Genomic DNA, 21865 nt, shown 5'->3' with positions numbered 1-21865 from the left:
AGTAAACTCTATATGAAAGTTTACTTTTAATATATCTAATTAACAGGAGTTATAAAAGCATTTTTTACTTTTCTACATGTGAAATATGAATTATAGCAATTTTAAATAATATCCAATCAAGTAGTCGAGCACCCACAAAGCATTATAATATATAGGCCCTGAGAGATTTGTGATAGAGTGTTATGTACAATGAGCTATATACAAGAATGAAAGGATAACTTGTCCTCATGGATTTTGGAGACAGATTATTTTTTAAAAATAACACTGTGTCTCTAGTAATAAGATTAGATTGAGAACAGTCCCACTAGTATAAATTCCTGTGGCATTTACTGGTTGCAAAATGTTAGATTATCTGCTTTAGAGGAATACGTTAAAGGAAGATTTACTACCCTTTTCCTCTATCATGAAAATGATTGTTCTAATTTCATGGTATTAAACTGTTAACAGAGTATTACCTATAACCTATTTAATAGCTAATATTAAAATGAAATTATCCATAAAGCATGGACCTTTAAGATTAAAAAAATGATAGATGTTTAATTATCTAATAATGTTTAAAAATATATTCTGGAATAGCTTACCAAAGTGGATTTTCCTGTTCTATTTAAATGTAAGAGAATTATGCTTTACCTGGTGATATTTTCCATCTTTACTGACTTTGTTTTATACATCTCAACTCCTTCAGCAAGTTGGGAAACATGCAAGTTTTCTGAATAAAAACTCTAGTCTTAGTCATCTTCATTTGAATATATATTTTATTTAGAATGCAACACTAATAGCCATTATGATAAACTGTCACAAATTTGTACCGAGAAGCACACAATCTTTAAAATGTGTTGTTTCACAAGTAGTTTACATTTAGCATTTTTATTTGGTACTAGAATCAAAGACGACATTTAGATTCTTCAGCTTTGGGGTATTTAGTAACATTGAAATGATTGTCTAGTCAGGCAGAGGTAAGAAATTCAAAAGCAGTTTCTTTTTCCTCTGTTAGTTCCTTTGCTGTAAGATCCATCTTCTCACGTGAGAAATCATTAATAGGGAGACCTTCAACAATCTTCCATGTCTTATTCTGTTTGAAAGTAATTGCAAATAAGAGATTTACAATTAAACTAGAACTGATTCTCCAATAAGCAACAACGTAGTGTGAACTTCAATCTAGAGAGTATGTTTTAAACGTCTGATTCTAAAGAAGCAAATCAAAAGCCAGATCTTAACAGATAAATTGATACAAACTCAACACTTGAATTTAAAACTTACTGAATCTAGAAAAAATAATCTTTAAATGAGGATTAATTAGCAAACAAAACACCCGTGACTTTATAATAAAGAGCAACAATATTGAGAACTATTGCTTCATTTAGAAGATACTATTTGTAGGTATCTGATATTAGAGGCATAACAACAAAATATGTCTAGTGGAAAGAACAGAATCTTACTTTCCAAATTAATTTCAATCTTTTAGTGATCTGAAGTTGTGCTTCACATGATTTTAAAGCTGAGAAAAATGACTAATTTACTAAAGGAACAATAGATTAAATTATGCCATTATTAATAAAAACATAGAGCTACTTCCCCAGTAGGACAGAAGGAAATAACTCCAGACTCCCTTACCTTGATTGTAACAGGGAATGAGTAGAGCAGATCATTGGGAACACCATAGGAGTTGCCATCAGAGATAATGCCCATGGACACGAACTCTCCCTGAAAATGACAATTTTTACATTCTCATGGTGCTCAGGAATTGGTTTACATAGCCACCTGACACATGAACTAACAAAATCAAAATAGGTGACAGGTTCTTACTATGTTCATTACTTCTTTACTGTACAAGGAACCAGGCCAGGCACATCTATGACAGGGTAACTTTGGTGGGTGCTATGATTCCACTCTTCCAACCCATGTGGAAATAGGCCAGAGAAACAAAATCATTTTATAAATGATTAAACTGTGGTTCAATACAGGTTTTAAAATGGAAAGGAAAAGAAGAAGTCACCCTTTCCATGTGTGCTAGGGTGCTTCTTATATATATCATCTCACATAACTCCCACAACCCATGTAAAAAATGACAAGACACCTCAGAAAGGTCAGGTAACTTTCCCAAGGTAACTTAGCCAGTAGGCAGCTGAGCCAGAATATGAACATAACCTGCCCAACCACTAAGGATATGTTCTTTTCCATTATAGCACCAGAGGACAGAAGTATGAGTGGCCTGTGCAAATCACCGGGTCCTCACCTCTGGGGTTCCAAACCAGATGTTTCTGACGTGGTCACAGATGGCTTTCGCAGCAGACATCGCACTGGACAGTTTCCGAGCCTTGATGACGGCAGCGCCACGCTGCTGCACGGTCTGGGTAGGGCAGGCAGAGACAGCCGTGTTACTTGATAATGACAGCAGCATTTTCATCAATTCCAAACTGATCTTGGGGTGAAAGGCTAGACCAGGGGTCCCCAGACTTTTTACACAGGGGGCCACTTCACTGTCCCTCAAACCGTTTGAGGGCCGGACTATAAAAAAAAAACTATGAATAGCCTGACCAGGCGGTGGTGCAGTAGATAAAGCATCAGACTGGCATGCGGAAGGACCCAGGTTTGAGACCCTGAGGTCGCCAGCTTGAGCGTGGGCTCATCTGGCTTGAGCAAAAAGCTCACCAGCTTGGACCCAAGGTTGCTGGTTCGAGCAAGGGGTTGCTTGGTCTGCTGAAGGCCCACAGTCAAGGCACATATGAGAAAGCAATCAATGAACAGCTAAGGTGTCGCAACGAAAAACTGATGATTGATGCTTCTCATCTCTCTCCGTTCCCATCTGTCCCTATCTATCCCTCTCTCTATAAATAAAAAAACAAACAAAAAAACTATGAACAAATCACTATGCACACTGCACATATTTTAAAGTAAAAAAACAAAACGGGAACAAATACAATATTTAAAAAAAAGAACAAGTAAATTTAAATCAACAAACTGACCAGTATTTCAATGGGAACTATGGGCCTGCTTTTGGCTAATGAGATGGTCAATGTCCGGTTCCATATTTGTCACTGCTAGCCGTAACAGGTGATATGATGCGCTTCTAGAGCCATGACACGTGCGTCCCACGTCACCGTTAGTACTGTATGTGCGCAACACCATGCTTTGCGGCGCCACCACATACAGTACTCCAGCACAGGATGTGGACCTCTCACTGACCACCAATGAAAGAGGTGCCCCTTCAGGAAGTGCAGCGGGGGCCGGATAAGTGGCCTCGGGGGGCCGCAGTTTGGGGATCCCTGGGCTAGACCATAGCTCAGGGGTTGGGAACCTTTTTGGCTGAGAGAGCCATGAACGCCACATATTTTAAAATGTAATTCCATGAGAGCCATATAACCACCTGTGTACGTTAGGCATTATCCAATAAAAACTTGTTGTTGTCCTGGAGGACAGCTGTGATTGGCTCCAGCCACCCGCAACCATTAACATGAGCGGTAGGAAATGAATGGATTGTAATACATGAGAATGTTTTATATTTTTAACGTTATTATTATTTTTATTAAAGATTTGTCTGTGAGCCAGATGCAGCCATTAAAAGAGCTACATCTGGCTCGCGAGCCATACGTTCCCCGGCCCCTGCCATAGCTTAATGTGTCCCCTACAAAATCAGGCAACTACCCAATGTTGGCCTTACTAACCCATTTCAGTTATAAGTACCAGTCGTTTTAGAAAAAAAACTTATAAATCTCTGCAGAAAGCTTACCATACTTCATACAAATAAATGGTAAGCTATGACTAGATTTTCCCACTTTTTCTAGTTTTTTCCATTTTAACAATCAATCTTGACTACCATGCAACAGATCAGACTGGATGGTGACTGGCTTCAATGGCTCCAAAAGAAAGTATGCAGTCATTAGACAACTGCAATTTGTCTCTCCCTGTGTCCCTCCCTCCTCCCACCCCCGAAGAACACTCAGGCCAGAAATGTGGTGTCTCTCAAGAGTTCTTCATGCCTGGCTGTTAAGAAAGCTCCCAGATTTTTCTTACTGTGATGAATTCTCCCTTGAGCCAGCTGTCATCTTTCAGAGCTTCGTAAACACCAACTTCCTTTCCTTGCAGCTTCACCTTGGCATGGTTGACATCTGGATACTGAGTTGAGGAATGGTTTCCCCAGATAATGACATTCTTTACATCATCAGAAGTCACACCAAGTTTAAGAGCAATCTAGTTAATAAGAAAACAAATCCATTACTTAGACAAATGCTTTTCATTTCAAATAATGACCCGTTTAAAAGTAGAGAGCATCATACAGCTTGTGGTTAACTTATTGACATAGTGACTTAAATATAAAACACCAAGTAAGAGGTTAATATTGTTTGAGTATGTAAATGTGACCCTTGTTTTGTTGTGAGTACTTGCAGGTATTGCCTCAGCACTTCTGAGCAACAGGTATTTTGGTGTGTGCCATGAACTGAAAGGACTTGGGCAAGAACTGCCCTTACTTACATTTAGCTAGAGTTGTAGAAAAAAAGGAAAATTTATACCTGGGGCAAGTAACCCAAGCTAAATGTTACCAAGAACTCAGAACATTCTGCAGACTGTCCGCTTCAACTGCTCCAAAGCATAGTGAAGACACCTTGGCTCAAGGCCTCTCCTCCCTCCACCAGGAGGCTCCTTTTACCTCCTTTGTCCTGTGGCCTGCCTACCCCCTCTTGTTCTTTTGATCTCTTGAGCTAATCCACTTCTGTCTGGAGGGAAAAGGGCAATAGTTTGCAACCAGTAGATGTAGTTTCCGAATATCATTCATGTCAGAACTGGTTAAATTAACGTGTCCAGGACAGCAGCTTCTTGCTCCCCTAGACACCTTCATGCCTGTCATAAAGATCTGTTAAATAGTTTTTAACTAATTCTCCAGCCCCAGCAGTTTTCTTCCTCTGATATCAGCCAACTGGTTTCACGGCCAAACTGCCTTGTCAGCAGACACATACGCAGTTCTGGTCTGCAAATACACAGGAGAGTTCTGCAAGTGATAAACAACTGCTAGGTAGCTAAGTCCTCTGAATTCTGACACAATTATGTAAGACTAGTAAACATTCATGGAAGAAAAATTCATCTTTGGGTTTGTTATTTTTTTCAGTGGATTAATGAAAGCGCTTCTTCAAAAACTCCCTAAAAGTTGTCACTGTGCCAAATGAGCATGCTGAACATGTGTCAAAAGCTAAAGTTTTATTAGATAGCTTTTTCTTCTTTCTTTCCTCATTCAGACTTTTATCCCTACAAGGAAAACTGTTTTAGGCACTGGGACAAAGTGTCACTTAGTAGAATTTTCCAATGCCCGCCTCCACCAAGGCCTCAGGTATAACAGCAAAGAAACAAGTTTGTTGGTGTTGTCATTTTACCTCTTGCAACGAAATTAAGTAACCATCTGGCAGTCCAGAATCTACAACTGCAACACCTGTAATATATATTCCTAAACTGTTACACAGTACGTGTAAGTGGAGGCCGGGGGCCCTCACCTGTGCTAGTTTCTGTAGTACCTAACTCCCGCCTCCAATTACTCAAACTCCCACTCCTTTCCAGCCACCAGACTCTGGCTAAACAATGAGAAAAAAGACCAAGCCCACAGACTAAATCTTCTCAGGAATTTTTTACAATTAAAGTTTGTTATCCAAAGACCTTCTAAATTAACTGTAACATTTAGGAAGCTATTTCTGAAGTGTAGCTCTTCTCCACTTTTGGATATATCCCTCTTAATAATAAAAATCAATAATAAAAAGAGCAACCAAACTTCATTGAGTTTTATAATGTGACAGGCACCATGATAAAGGCTTAACATGGCTCTTCTCTCATTTAATCCATATAACTACTTTGAGGCAGACACAGTTATGATCCCATTTTATTGCTTGAATACACCTTTTCACGATCACAGATCAAGTAATTTAGGTTGCTTGATCCCATTATGTAAGCATTCACACATGGACTTGGACTCGGGCAAATCTAGGTGGCCTTGTCATTTACTAGCTGTATGACTTTAAGCAGGTTCCCTGACCTGCATAGGCTTCAGGTTTCTTATCTGTAAAATAGTAACAATGATGTACACCTCATATGGTTACTGTAAGAATTAAATAGTAAATCACAGGTGAAGCATTTAGGTTAGAGTAGAAGCTTAACAAATGCAAACACAGTCATCCCTCGCCATATTGCGGTTCACCTTTTGCAGTCTCACTTTATTGTGGATTTTTTGCTATATTGTGAGATTTTGCGGTATAATGGTATTTTTATATATTGATTATTTTAATTATTTTTTGTGGTAAAATAAGCAAACTAAGTGTGGGAAAGGTTAATAACACTGTGGGAAAGGTTTATAAGAGTGTGGGGAGGGTTTATAAAGCCTTAAGATAAATATAAAGTCGCTACTTCATGGATTTTTGCCTCTCGCGGGGAGTTCTGGAACCTAACCCTTGAGAGACGAGGGACCGTGCCCTCTCCTGCACCGGGCACTGCAAAGCCGAAAGATGATCAGTTCTCAGTGTACAGCAGACCACGCACCATCTTTGGTAAAAAGTTTTCTTGAAACAAAATGAAGTTGTTTTCTCTAGCATAAAAAGGACTAAAATCATAAACCTATTTGGCAGCAATGATCTGTGGATAGGGAGGGATGGCCAGAAAAATCACTGGGGAAAGGAAGAGGTTATATCCCAAACGAGAACTCTGTCATGTCTTCTAAGGGCCCCAGGACCTTCTAGATCTGGGAAGGAAACTAGCACAGAGGAGTGGCACGGCCTCCGATTTTTTAAAAAGCTATGGCTAATACCCTGATCCAAACTGACCCCTTGACGTATGGCTCCAAGGGATACAAACTTAATAATAATTAAAACTTAGCCCCAAAGTAATGAAAAGTAGGAAATTTTATGGAAACAGGTAGAATATTAAGATATAAAATTGAGAATAAGGATATTAAATTAACAAAAATCTGGATTTCATTGCTTAGCTATAGGAGAAAGGAAGTAAAACCATATGAAACACGGAAAGCTGAAGTCTGTTATTTTATAATTTCCTATATACCTGACAAAAATAAATTATGCACCATCACGTGAATTATCTGTACTAGTGAATACTTTTTAACCATTGTTGTAAGATAATATTAGCAACTAAATTATAGTTAGCAAATGAAATATATTTGAGAAAATTAAGTAGGAAGTTTAGCTCTGGTCTTTATAAGACCAGATTTAAAGATACCCTAACAAACTGGAATAGCTCCTACTAAACAACAACAACAACAAAAAAACACAAAGTAAGCTTCAGCTACTTTAAAAGTGAAAGTAAAAGATTTTGTAAAGTTGAACATTCATGATACTTTAAAAGGCATGTTTCTTATTTTTCTTACCTGAGCTTTAGCTCGATTGTGATCCAAACGAGTCAAGCAACTGAAGTTCTCCTTGGGGATGGACGGTGCCGACTTAGCGGCAGTCAGGCAGTTGGTGTTGGCTGGGTTTCCCACCACGATAACCTAGGGTAACCCATGACAGCTGAGTTAGAGACCACAGGCTGCTTAACTAAACTGTCCTAGAATATGATTGAGGAATGTATAACATTTGTATCAAGTTTGTGTCAGCTAAGTATGTAGTTATCATTGCAATTTCTATCCTCCCTTCTAAAACTCCCCCCCCTTTTAGAGTTTGCTGCAATTACTGAAAACATTTCTTTAATAAAAGCACTATTATGTATATAAGTCACTTTTCAGGTAGTGCTATCTAAGACCTAAGGTACCTGTCTAATTTGGTTTGTGTCAAAACAGAGGGAGCATTTATCTACTTGCTACAAAAAACAAGTAATCCAAGGTTCTATATTTCCGAGTTTGAGTCATCAATAAAATTTCCCTTCTTATAAAAGTAGTCCAAGAAAGAAATTCTACTCAAGCAGTTTACTTTAGGACAATGATTTGTTTTTATGAATTAAAAGTCTTTCTCAATCTTGCCTGATTCTAAGTAACTGAGATATTTGCCAAAATACAGATTACCAGTCCCATTCATTCCAAATCTACTGAATCAATCTTTAAAAAAAGCATTTTAGGGCCCTGGCTGGTTGGCTCAGTGGTAAAGCGTCGGCCTGGCGTGCGGAAGTCCCGGGTTCAATTCCCGGCCAGGGCACACAGGAGAAGTGCCGATCTGCTTCTCCACCCCTCCCCATCTCCTTCCTCTCTGTCTCTCTCTTCCCCTCCCGCAGCCAAGGCTCCATTGGAGCAAAGATGGCCCGGGCACTGGGGATGGTTCTATGGCCCCTGCCTCAGGCGCTAGACTGGCTCTGTTCGCAACAGAGCGACACCCTGGATGGGCAGAGCATTGCCCCCTGGTGGGCATGCTGGGTGGATCCTGGTCAGGCGCATGCGGGAGTCTGACTGCCTCCTCGTTTCCAGCTTCAGAAAAATACAAAAAAAAAAAAAAAAAAAAAAAGGCATTTTAGGCTATTTTTTTTTTGAGGGGGGAAGGTATGGGATACAATGTATTATAATATAGTATAGGAAAATGTATACACGACCTTTTAAGATTTAAAAAGCTTTAATAAAATGATAATTTTAAAAAACCCTGTGAAATATCAAACTTACAGAAATGATGCAAGCACATCTGAGACTAACTCCTACATCCCCTTTACCCAGATTCTCTATTTTGCTCCATTTCTCTCCCTCTCTCTACATCCCCACCTCCATCTCTTCTATTGTGGCCCTACTTGAGAGTAAGGGGCAGCCATACCGAATGCCCCTAAGTACTCTGTCAGTGCGTATTTTTCCAAAAAGGACCCTTGGCCGAGAGGGTGGTTACTGTGCAAACAGTACTAGAACTCCAAGCAGCCTTTATTTTAGCATCCAAACCACTCTGCAGTTTTTTACTAAGAAACCTGTGGATTTCTACTCAATTTATCTCTATTATTTTCTGCTAATGATTACAAATATAAATAATTATTTAAAATAATTGTTTAAAATGAAGTCCACAGAAAGCAAACATTCAGATGTCTATGCATTATTATAATAGATAGAATACTCTAACTGGAAACTTTAAATATCTTATAAAATTTCTTTTACCTTTCTTTGAAGTCAGGACACAGAGGAAGAAGTCTATCAAAATCAACAAAACTAATAACCAGCAATACTTCTGTTGTGACATTTAATTGGTAAAAGGGGGCTTTCTTGCAATGCCTAGACAAATTTAGGAACCAAAATAGCTTGATCATAAAAAGAACAGGAAGTCATACTGACTCAACTCCTCAAGAGACAAGTATATCACCAGATTGAGAAAATCTGAGCATTCAGAAGCCACAGCACTTGCCTCCACAATCACACACAAATCCAAATGTCTAGCAAATAATCCCATACAGCTAAAAGGCACCAAAGTTCTTTGCCTTAGGGCTTTACAAACTAATATTAAACCCATCCTATGCAATAGTAACAGGCAAAATATTTTTGAGCACCTCTGAATATATATAGATTTATAAGAGAAAAATCTAGAAAGGGAGAGCTTATCAAGCAAAACTCTGCACCTGTATTTACTGACTATTGCACAGAACTCAGGGGAGGGAAGAGTGGTGGCAAATAATTTTGTTTTTACTTAAATGCTGAGAGCAGAAGTTTCAAATGCTGATAAGGATAAATCCCAGAATATACCACCGTATTGGTCACCTTAACTGACTTCTTGGCATATTTGTCCAAGGCCGCACCCTGGCATTTGAAGATTTTCACATTTGCTTTGAGTAAATCTTTCCTCTCCATGCCATCCCTTCTTGGCATGGAGCCCACAAGAATGGCCACATCCAGGTCTTTGAAGGCAACTTCTTCTTTATCTGTTGCGATGACATCTGTGAACAACATGGCAACAAATATGCAGAGGTACTTAAACTTAAAGTCTAACATTTCCTTTTTCACACTGAATCTATCCAGCTAACTCTCCTTCACTTTTTAGCAAATGTTTACTTTCACATATAATATTAAAAGTTTTAGGGGCCTAAGAAAGACAATTTATGAATTCAACAAAAACATCAGCAGAAATTTTAATATACTTATTTTGCTTTTCCTGTTTCAATTATCTCAATTCAGAATACTATGCCTTTAAAGGTCTAATACGATAACTTTTTTTTTTGTATTTTTCTAAGTTGGAAACGGGGAGGCAGTCAGAGACTCCTGCATGCGCCCAACCGGGATCCACCTGGCAAGTCCACCAGGGGGCGATGCTCTGCCCATCTGAGGCGTTGCTCTGTTGCAACCAGAGCCATTCTAGCGCTTGAGGCAGAGGCCATGGAGCCATCCTCAGCACCCAGGCCAACTTTGCTCCAGTGGAGCCTCGGCTGCGGGAGAGGAAGAGAGACAGAGAGGAAGGAGAGGGGTAGGGGTGAAGAAGCAGATGGGCGCTTCTCCTGTGTGCCCTGGTCAGGAATCGAACCCAGGACTCCTGCACGCCAGGCCGATGCTCTACTACTGAGCCAACCGGCCAGGGCCTTTTTTTTTTTAAATTAAGTAAGAGGCGGGGAGGCAGAGACAGACTCTTGCATGCACCTGGACCAGAATCCAACTGCAAGCCCTCTACAGGGTGATGCTCTGCCCATCTGGGGCCGCTGCTTTGTTGCTCAGTAACCGAGCTATTTTAGCGCCTGAGGTAAGGCCATGGAGCCACCGTCAGCGCCTGGGGCCAAGTTGCGTGAACCATTTGATCCTTGTCTGTGGGAGGGGAAGAGAGAGAGAGAGAGAGAGAGAGAGAGAGATAAAAAAGAAGGAGGAGGAGGAGTGGAGAAGCAGATGGCTGGGTATTTCACATACCGGGCTGACACTCTACCACTGAGCCAACCGGCCAGGGCTGCAATAACTGAATAACATTTGTTATTCAGGCTAATGATCACAGATAACACAAAAGAGAAATTAATTCACCTGACGTTTAAGTTACAATTACTTTAAGTATTAAAAGTAATTAAAAAGGCCATGTCCGGTTGGCTCAGTGGCAGAGTGTCAGCCCCGAATGTGAAAGTCCCAGGTTTGATTCCTAGTCAGGGCACACAGAAGCGACCATCTGCTTCTCCACCCTCCCCCTTCTACAGCCATGATTCAACTGGCTTGAGTGAGTTGGCCTTGGGTGCTGAGGATGGCTTCGTAGCCTTGCCTCAGGCATTAAAAAATGGCTCCGATTGCAACAGAGAAAGGGACCCAGATGGGTAGAGCATTGGCCCCTAGTGGGCATGCCCCAGTTGGGTGGTGCATGCGGGACTCTCTCTCTGCCTCCCTTCCTCACACTAAAAAAAAAAAAAGAAGGCCATGACCAGTGTTTTGGACTGAGTGTTTGTGTCCCCCACAAAATTCTTATGTTGAAACTAATCCCCAGATGTGATGTATTAAGAGGTGGAACCTCTGGGAGGTGATGAAGTCACAGGGTGAAGCCCCCTGAATGTGACTGGTGCTCTTCGGGCTGCCTCTTTCTCCATGTGAGGACATGGTGAGAAGATGACCATTTATGAACCAAGAATTGGGCTTTCAGCAGACACCCAACCTACTGGCTCTTTGATTTCTGACTTTCCAGCCTCCAGAACTGTGAGAAATAAGTTTCTGCTGTTTTATCAAAGCAGCCCAAATAGACTAAGACAATCAGGATTCAGCACAGATTTTTTAGGCCAGTGAACTTTTGTCACAATCAGGCTGTTGTAAGCCCCCAAACAGGTATATGTAGGAACATCAATTGGAGAAAAAACAAATCTATCTTTCTTCTCAGCCACACATTCTTACTTGCTGAACCTTCTCTTCCCTGTTATACTCAGAGCTGACCAAAGACAAAGGACTGTAACTGAAGCCCATTACAGAGAGCAGAGGGAACTCATTAGAAAGTAATCAAAATGAGAAAAAGCAACACAGGAAGCTGACCTGGAAATGGGTGAAGAAAGGGAACCAGCTGAATAGCTTGGGCAGGGTAATGCACTCTCTTAAATAGCTGTGCATCCAAATGATTTAGATCAGTGGTCTTCAACATTTTTACACTGAGGACCCGTGGAAATAGGAGAATTAAAATGGGGACCACTAAGGCAGAAATCACCCTGAGTATAAGTGAATTTGATTAAGATCACTGGGTCTATACTCTTCATACAACATGATGGTGGTTAACGCTTTTGCGGACTAGCACATCATTTCTGGCGGACCAGAGTGTAAACTGGTGGTTGAAAAACACTGATTTAGATGGCAGTATCCCTTCTAGTAAATGTCTATTGAATATATACTTAAATTCTGAGCATGGTTTCTTTGGGTATATATTTTGTTTTCTGCAAACTTCTAGGAAAGTATTAAGTAAATCCTCATCAAATGAAAAGATCATGATAAAGGTACAACTAAAGAAAATTAAAAAAAAAAAGAAAAAAAAGAAAAGTATTCAAATTAGTTTACGACCTGACCTAGTATTTTGCTAAACCTTTCAATCGACTTTAACATTTCTGTCTTACACTTATGTAGACAGACATATGGTTTTCAAAGACTCATCACAACTCTGGGGGGCTTTTTCAAACTATGCAGTACATGATAGGATAATTTATATTATATCCCAATCAGATGACTGGCAGATGGACCATCTATAGATGAAGGGCCAACCCATTTCAAGCCTCAGGGTAACATATGGCTCTGGAACACATCATTTAGAGTTTAAAAAGTTCTACATTATAGGATGTTTATACTACATTATAGGATGTTTATATCTACAATTAGTATTTAGACTTTGCTAACCCCCTGAATGTGTCTCCAAGGCCCCCTTTTCTGACTTTCCAGGGAGCCAGGGCCCCCCTGCCTAGGCCCTTTCCTGTAGCTTCTTTTATCCCTACGTCCCTCCTTACTTTACTGCTCCCAGCTTTAATAAATGTACTCCCCCCCAAATTACTATATTTAATTAGTAAAGTAAGTTATACATAAACATGTTAGATAAAAGTACAGTTTTTTTTACTTTATACTGGTTATTTCTTGTTTTTACCCTTTATTCGTTCTTTTTTTTTTTTTTTTGTGAGAGTCAGAGAGAGGGACAGATAGGGACAGACAGACAGGAAGGGAGAGAGATGAGAAGCATCAATTCTTCGTTGCAGCTCCTCAGTTGTTCATGGATTGCTTTCTCATATGTGCCTTGACTGGGGGGCTACAGCAGACTGAGTAACCCCTTTGCTTGAGCTAGCGACCTTGGGTCCAAGCTGGTGAGCCTTGCTCAAACCACATGAGCCCACGCTCAAGCTGGCGACCTCAGGGTCTTGAACCTAGGTCCTTCACATCCCAGTCCGATGCTCTATCCACTGTGTAACCGCCTGGTCAGGCTTATTTGTTCTTGGTATATAATTACCCTTATTTATTTTTGGTATACATCTTACCAAGTAGTTGTAGTTCAAGAAACAAAAACAAACTACTTTTATGAAATAATTCTGACAGGTAAACAAAAATCTGAAATCTATTTTTTGAAAAACACAAAGTACTATAAAAATCCCTCTCTACTCTCCAACTTACCTTTCAGGAGGGGAAGGGCGCAGTCTTGCAGTTCCATTAGAACACCGTCCAGGACACCCATCATGGGAGTGATATCCAACAGCACTAGAATTATAGGCTGCCAAATAAATAGCAAGGACAGTGTATACCATTTAGTAACAAAAAAAGTCATTTTAAAACATTTTTCTTACTTATTTGGTGTGTATATATGTATAGCTCCCATTAACTAGTCATAATTACTTTAGGTCAGGTGTCTAACATGATGTTATTTTTAGAAAAAGAAATGCTATAAAGCCAGCACTGGTTGCTAACTGACAAAGTAAGAGGTTGACTACTACTGAATTTAAAGGAGTACACGGAAGAAATATCAAATTGAAGTGGCATGGTCTCTATGTTTATCTGATTTCCGTTCATGGAAAGCTAAGTACACTATTTGGTGTGAAGGAAGAATCTGATATCCATAGATGAAGAGAATGGATAAATGAATACTTAAGAAAAAAAGTGTACATTAATTAGACCTGCTGGGATAGAGGGTGTCTGCTTCAAACTGGGAAGTAGATTTACCTGTCTATGTTGGGTCTCAAGACCATTTACAAACAAGAAAGTGCTGATTCAGCAAATTTCTCTCCCACATCACTCTCCCTAACAGTTACTGCCATAAGTGAATACCTTCCACCGACTAACACCTGCTGGCTGCACCAAATCAACTAAATATACGACTTGCAAAGAATTTTTAATGCCTGGAGGGGTGCATCTCTTTATACCAGTGTGCCTAGTACACTTAAAAATGTCTCTGCAACTAAATACAGGGTTTTATTGACAATATTTTTACTTTAATATTGATAAGACAGTTGCACCTACCTGGTCTTTACCAAAGACAGATCCATTTCCAATACTGTACAACAGTGAATATGCAATTTGACCAGCTGCTCCAGTCACAAGGACTCTGATTGGTTCAGGCTGTAATGAAAGAAACCTGTTAGCATCTTACTAACAAGTGTGATTTTATCCTAAAGATATTCAGGAGTTTCTCTGTAGTAAGACAACATACTCTAAAAGTTAATGTAAAATTTTAAAGTCTATGTATCAGTTGAAAACTAACTTATCCCAAAATAGTCCCAGTAAATATGGTATGCACAAATTAACCAAGCGACTTCTGGAACATGTGTCCTCTTGCTGTATAATTAGGTGGTGTCATTTAACATTGTATTTTTTATTTTTATTTTTCTTTTCCAAGTGAGGAAGGGAGAGAGATAGACTCCTGCATGTGCCCTGACCAGGATCCACCCAGCAACCCTGGTCTGGGGCTAGTGCTTTGCCCATCTGGGGCCATGCTCGCAACCAAGCTATTTTTTAATTTTAATTTTATTTTTTTAAAGTGAGAGGCGGGGAGGCAGAGAGACTTCCACAAGTGCCCCAACTGGGATCCACCCAGAAAGCCTACTAGGGGTGATGCTCTGCCCATCTGGGGCCTTTGCTCCATTGCTCAGCAACCAAGCTACTTTAGTGCCTCAGGTGAGGCCATGGAGCCATCCTCAGCACCTGGGGCCAACTTGCTTGAACTAACTGAGCCATGGCTGTAGGATGGGATAGGATAGGATGGGATGGGATGGGGAGAGGGGGGCGAGAGGGCTAAGAGAGAGAGAGAGAGAAAAGACAGAGGGGGAGAGATAGAGAAGCAGGTGGTCACTTCTCCTGTGTGCCCTGACAAGGAAGGAATACAACCTGGGACTTGTCCATGCTCACTGATGCTCTACCACTGAGCAAACCAGCCAGAGCCTAACTCTCATTGTTATACCAGATTTACTTACATAGTTTCATCCATCGTTTAAAGATTATTTTACCACTAAAATAGGCCTAACAGTGCTGATGCATGTTATGTGGTCATAGAAACCCTGGGGCCACTAGAACCTTACAAATGCCCCTATGCAAGTCCCCCCACTCACATCTGCTCAATAGAGTCTTTTATACCAGGAAGAGGAGTTAACAGTGGTTAAAATTTACAATGAGCTTGAAAATTTTAATGAAACTATTAATTATGATTCAACTTAACTACTTGGAGGATGAAAAGCCTTTATTTTCTGGAAAAAAATGAGAAAATGGTAATATCTGGATTATAATAAATTTTAATATTAAATGACAAATAACAAGAGCAACATGTAGTGACAGTTGACAATCTGATTCCAAGGGGAAATTAATTTTTAAAGGGAGGGAGAAAAACACCAAGAGCATACTAGTTATAATACAGAGAAGTTGCCTTATAAAATCTCAAAAGACCCTGAACAAAATAAGGGACACGTATACAAAAATAACTAAGAGTCAAAGTGACAACCTTGAGTCAAGAAAATAAAGTTAAATTAAGCTCAGAGAAATAAAAAGAGCTAAACAAAAATGTTTGGACACTTAATGGCTAAGTCTAATTACAACAGATGGAAAACGCAATCAAGGTGAACAGTTCCCTTGACAATGGTGGGTAAATGGACTCCCACTGTGTCAGCTCCATGGGTGCGTGCATGAGAGAAGTGGCCCACTGAACTGACCAGGATAGAAGCATTTGATTTTGTTATATCTAGAATTCCCTCTTCCAGAGACACATGCCTCCAGGATGGAAGGAACTGTCACCGCCAAGGGTCTTTCTAACCTTCCAACTTTAACTGCTGAAGGGTCAGTAGCAATCTCAAATTGGTACCCATAGAATTCAAAGGAAAAAACATCTCAGGAAATAAGTGCCAGGCTGTAGAGAAATGAATCTGATCAAAGTAGGCTATGTGTACAATTTCTTGCTCAAAGATGTGACCAGGTTGGGAGTGGAAAAAAAGGAGAACTATGGAAGTTTCTCCCTGACTTCCTGAGTATCTTCTCTATCCATATCTCTAAATATACAAAATAAATTCCCAAAGTGAACCATTTTAATACAACACATATTTATGGTTCCAAATAAACTTTAGGTTTATAAAGACTAAAAGCTATTTTAGTATTCCTACCATATGGCCTTTGTGTTTTTAATTTTATCATTTTCCCCTCTTTTTTCAGAGCAGGTGAGAAAAAGGGACTAGAGGAAGAAATTATTCCTCCTCCTTCTTTAGAATGCAAACTCCTGCCGTGGCTGGATGGCTCGATTGGTTAGAGCATCACCCTCAAGTACAGGGGCTGCTGGTACAATCCCCAGTCAGGGCACATAAAGGAACGGACATTCCTCTTTCCTGTTCTCTCCCTTCCTCTCTAAAGTCAAGAAAACAAACAAAACAAACAAACAAATAAACAAACAAAAAGAATGCAAACTCCTAAACTCAGGGCCTTTATTTACTGTTGTATCCAAACTGCCTAGATAATTCCCTGCACATAGTTGGAACTCAAATAATTACTGAAAGAATAGCTGGATCTTGTAAAAATTACCCAAAACTTGGAAATGTAAAATAATTGTTTGGAAGCAAACTTAACATTCTTCAAAAAATTGTTTGATATTTTATTAATAGATACTTTTAATATAGTATTGACAAAGTTGGAAACTTAGTGACCACCATAGTTCCTGACATAGTTAGCAAAATTATTTTATGTTACTAGTTCCAATATATCGTATATATCTTTATTATATGCAGCTTAAGTGTCTGTTTGTCGCCGATAGCTTATTGGTTGCTTGCGTAACTGTACTAGCCAATGGGGTGAAGTTGCCACAGCATTCAAATAGTCCCGCCTTCTGGCATGCCACCTCACAAATTGAGGTTAAAGATTGGAGCAATTATTGTGCTGTTAATAAATCTTAACACCAGAAGGGGTCTTTGCAATGGTACAAGACTAGAGGTTCTCCAATTGAAAAATAATGTCATAATAGCTAAGTCTTTGATGGCTCCTCTAAAGGTGAAATACATGTCATTCCAAGAATTGATTTGGCTCCATCTCAAACAGGGTTGCCGTTTCAATTGAGATGTAGACAATTTCCTGTAAAACTTGCCTTTGCTATGACCATCAATAAGTCTCAGGGCCAAACGCTTAAGCGTGTTGGCATTTTTTTACCTGAGCCTGCATTTGGACACGATCAACTTTATGTTGCCTGTTCAAGAGTTTGTGAAAGAATGGACGTAAAATTAAAAATAATTGATGGTCCTCTGCAAGGTGAGCTTAAAAATGATGGAAAGATCTACACAAGAAATGTTGTGTACAAAGAGATCTTTGACATGTGAATTAACATTTTATTATTTAAATCACCTTTATTTATTTATTTTTATTTATTTACTTTTTTAGATTTTATTTATTCATTTTTATTAGAGAGAGAGGGGAGAGATAGAGAGAACAGGGGGAGGAGCAGGAAGCATCAACTCCCATATGTGCCTTGACCAGGCAAGCCCAGGGTTTTGAACCAGCGACCTCAGCATTCCAGGTCGACGCTTTATCCACTGCGCCACCACAGGTCAGGCACTTTTATTTATTAAGCTAGGGGTGGCTCTTAAAAAATGTACCGCCAGTGGTTTCCTTCATTGCACTCTACTTTAAGCAATTAAGCAAGTAGAAGGGGGAAACCCCATGGGGCAGTAAGCAAAGGGGCGTCCTCGCCGCCTGCCCTGGGTAATTCAATTTGAATTAGCAGACACCTTTGCACAAATCATTTTAATTACAATTTATAATATCTAGAACAGCGGTCATTTCATATGACCGCCGGGCTTTCTAGTAGTCTTATAAATCAACTGATGAGCGGTTATCTCACCTCATTCATTAAGCTATAGACCTGGTACTATTTTAGGCCAGAGGGCTAGAGAGGCAGTAGATTTTAGTAAAGAGATGGTCTCTAGAGCCAGACTTCTGCATTCAAATCCTGACTCCACAACTCATTAGGTGTAGTGTATGTTCCTGGGCAAGTTACTCAATCTCTCCGTATTCAGTTTCTCTACAGTAAAATGCGGGTAATAGCCACCTAACAGATAAGGTGGTTGTAAGAATTGAGAGAGTTAACATACAAAGCATTGAAAACAGTGTAGCAAGTACTATAATTTAGATGTGACACCATAGAGCTGTCCTCTTAAGGGCTCCCATAGCCTGTGGTTTTCTATTTACATGTCTGTTACTCTCTACTAGACTGCAAACCTTCCCCGCGACCCACACGCACCAGTTCAGTTCAGATGGAGAAAGGAGACAGTCTACTTTTAACTCCTATTTGCAGTCCATCTACTGTTCAACAAATATTTATTGAGTGAATGAAAATAAAGATTTAAGAACAATATAAACACATGCTACATCAATGTGAAGTAAGCTGGGATAAGAAATAAGGGGAAAAGTGAGTATCATCATCTGTAAAAGCTTAACTTCCCAAAAAGTCAGGTAGATGGTTATAGCAGGAAAATGCAGACAATTTTAGGCATTAGTTTTAGCTACTAAAATGTGTTCAAGTATTACACTCCTTAGTGAAGGGTCTGTGGCCAACTAATGAACACATACTAATTCTACCTCAGCAGTTTCCTTCTTCTGTATCTTTGAGCAAATCATTTTCACTAGGTAGGTAATTTCCTCTTGTTAAGAATAGCATGAAGTCTAGTTAGTGTCCGAGTGTTTGATGATGAAAAGGAAACGAACAAACTGTATACTTCGTTTTCTGCTCTTTGGAACACTGCAGTTGAAAAGCAGGAGGGTGGGAGATTCCTCCTGACTTTCCACAATGTTACAGTGTGAAGACAGGTTACTATTCTCTGCTCAGCCATCTGGGCAGTGTGCCAAGATACAAAGAAGAAATGTCTTTGCAGGGCACTAATGACCTTCCTACAGATGTGGGCTCTATCTTGCACATGTGCCCAACTCTCAGTTGTAAAGCCTGAATTTAAATGTTCCTTATTTTATTCTACAGAAAGATCCATATATTCCTTTTTGCTTTCTAACTTAAGTATCTATTTCTGTGATGTAAAAATAGTATCATTCAGATTGCTTCATATAGTTTATTCTTGCTGTCACTCTTTACAGAAGGATAAAGAATTTCCTCCCTAAAAAAAAAATTGTTTGATTCCCTGCTAGGGCACACAGTAGAAGTGCCAATCTGCTTCTCCACCCTTCCCCCCCTCTTTTCTCTCTATCTCTCTCTTCCCCTCCCGCAGCTAGGGCTCCAATGGAGAAAAGATGGCCCAGGCGCTAAGGATGGCTCCATGGGCTGTGCCTCAGGTGCTAGAGTGGGTCCAGTTGCAATGGCCAGGTGCAACGCCCCAAATGAGCAGAACACCGCCCCCTAGTGGGCATACCAGGTGGATCCCGGTCGGGTGCATTCAGGAATCTGTCTGCCTCCCCGCTTCTCTCTTCAGAAAAATACCAAAAAAAAAAAAAAAAAAAAAAAAAAAAAAAATTGCTTTGTGCAGGCTCATCTGGCTTGAGCCCAAAGGTTGCTGGCCTAAGTAAGGGTTCACTGGCTCAGCTTGAGTCTGGGATAAAGGCACATATGAGAACCAATCAATGAACAACTAAAGTGATGCAACTACAAGCTGAAGCTTCTTACTTCTGTTTCTGTCTCAAAAAAAAAAATTTTTTTTTTGCTCTGAATCTTTTGATGGCTTTTTTCTAACTCAGTGATTGTTCATCACTCTCCTGAGGTAAGGAAATTCTCAGTCATGAGAGAATTTGCTGTCAGTTTCCCCAAACTGACAGAAGGACTGGTCCTCATAAGTCTCTCTATTATCTGGTGCTGAGTGACATTCCAGGGGTGAGGCCTGGCTTGATCTACTGTGTAGCAAATCAACACAAGAATGGAGGCCCAGGGTCTCTCTGGACCTTGGGAAAATCATTTGACCTCACCAGGTTACATTTTAAGATTAGAGGAAATAACTTATAAATTCTCTTCCAATTCTAGAATTCCAATATTCTGAACTGTAAGGAATAAAGCTATCATGTAATATAAGTGCTGATAACATACTTCACTTTATATTTACAGTAAGAGCTTGCATCTTCATCAAGAACCTCAGCTACTAAAAATAAATTTTCAGAATGACTCAATAATGTTTGTATGACACAATATGGCAAAATGGGAAGAGTATGAGACCCTTGGGGGCAAACTGTTGTGTGACCTTGAACACTCACATTCTCCTTGGATTTCAATAAACTCAATTTTAAGATCTGAAGTGGGGAGATTTGTTAAAATGATCTTTAAAAGGTCTGCAGTTCTGTTATTCTACAATTCTATTACATTTAAAAATTATAAAGTTTGAAGTTTTCTGGTAATACTTCTGCTTTCTTGCTAATATTACGTCAGGAACTACTGAAACCATCATTTAAATGACCCAGTTTAACTGAGAATTAGTAGCTGTCCTACAGGCTCTCCTATAAAGGTAGTTGGAGTAACCTTTGCCTTTTTTCAGATTCTGGAAAATTTCCAATCCATTCAAATATTTCCCCACATTCTCCACCATTTTAGTATTCTGAGATAATGGAGGAAAAATAGTCTCAACCATAAATACAAGTACCGAAGCAATTTCTCAGCCTGATGTCAAATGTCACCTTCAAACAGCGGGCAGATCAGTATTACTACGTCAGAATTCCCTCACCATTCCCCTTTCTTTCAGCAGGGCCAAAATGTGGTAATCTAGGCATCCAGATCTTCATGACAAGATGGTTACATTGTGTAACATTTAAAAGGGCTGGTTCTATTAGTAAAGAAGATCTGCACTAGTTATTTGGCTACTGATGCTATCACTGCACGTCCGAGTATTACAGAAGATCAATGAGCAGGTTTTAAATGACATTAGATATGGCTGAAACACGTCTCCCGAAAACGTACACCGTAATCTGGAATACCTGGTAAACACTATCTTTACAGTTGAGGGCCTTTTGTTTTCAAGGGCTTTGTGACCATTGCCCTTAAAAACACTGTGGGCGAAAGGAGAAAAAAAGGTTAAGATTCCCAACCCCCAACATCAAATCCCATATCGTGCTCTGGAGAAAAATGCATAGCTTCATATTTTTGCACCGCTCGCCATGCAGCAGGACAGAGATTGTGCCCTTCCAAGGACAGCGATTTCTCTAGAGTCTTTTAAGATGCCCCTCCCCCCACGTGGAAAGGGGTTCCTTTCCAATTACTAGGTCACTGCGGCAGTCCCCAGATAATAAGTCAGGCTTTCCAAAGGGCGCGAAGGACAGCGCCTTGCACATCCGTCCCTCATAAGTCCTTCAAGAGCAAGAAAAATCACATAAAGGAATGAAGGCTAGAGCGGGGCAAGATCTAGGGGCCCACACTTACCATGATTGGGAACTGCGCAGACGATTGCAGCACCTGCAGAACGGCAGAACGAACCTGAAGGTTTCAGGTCACCTCTACGACAGAACAGACAGGGGAGGATGAGCGCTGAAAGAAAAGGCTCCGCTCTCGCCCGCGGAGCCCTCTGGGAACTGTAGTTTATGCTGCCCTGATGGCGGCTCACTCTCCAACGCATTTTCTTCAAGTGCTGAACTACACTT

The 21865-nt window shown here is 40.0% G+C and overlaps 1 protein-coding gene across 1 annotated transcript; it reads right to left on the bottom strand.

Moving 5' to 3' along the window:
* Positions 1 to 737: 737 nt before the first annotated feature.
* MDH1 (malate dehydrogenase 1) lies at positions 738 to 21784 on the bottom strand. Its single transcript, XM_066267230.1, has 9 exons — positions 21648 to 21784; positions 14306 to 14404; positions 13466 to 13562; positions 9641 to 9816; positions 7355 to 7477; positions 4015 to 4191; positions 2237 to 2350; positions 1615 to 1704; positions 738 to 1072 (listed from the first exon to the last, which is right to left on the bottom strand). The coding sequence occupies exons 1-9, from the start codon at positions 21648 to 21650 to the stop codon at positions 947 to 949; spliced, it is 1005 nt and encodes a 334-aa protein (XP_066123327.1). The 5' UTR covers positions 21651 to 21784; the 3' UTR covers positions 738 to 946.
* Between the last annotated feature and the right edge of the window lie 81 nt (positions 21785 to 21865).

Source organism: Saccopteryx bilineata, chromosome 3, assembly GCF_036850765.1.
Source record: "Saccopteryx bilineata isolate mSacBil1 chromosome 3, mSacBil1_pri_phased_curated, whole genome shotgun sequence".
NCBI lineage: Eukaryota > Metazoa > Chordata > Mammalia > Chiroptera > Emballonuridae > Saccopteryx > Saccopteryx bilineata.
This window is presented reverse-complemented; position numbering and strand designations above follow the sequence as displayed.

Bases quoted from the DNA above. Each gene is read 5' to 3' on its own strand.
- MDH1 (XM_066267230.1), bottom strand. The intron at 13,563-14,305 runs GTAGGTGCAACT...TTTATTTGGCAG, and splicing joins CTGTCTTTGGTAAAGACCAG to CCTATAATTCTAGTGCTGTT. The intron at 1,073-1,614 runs GTAAGGGAGTCT...ACTTTCAAACAG, and splicing joins CATTCCCTGTTACAATCAAG to AATAAGACATGGAAGATTGT.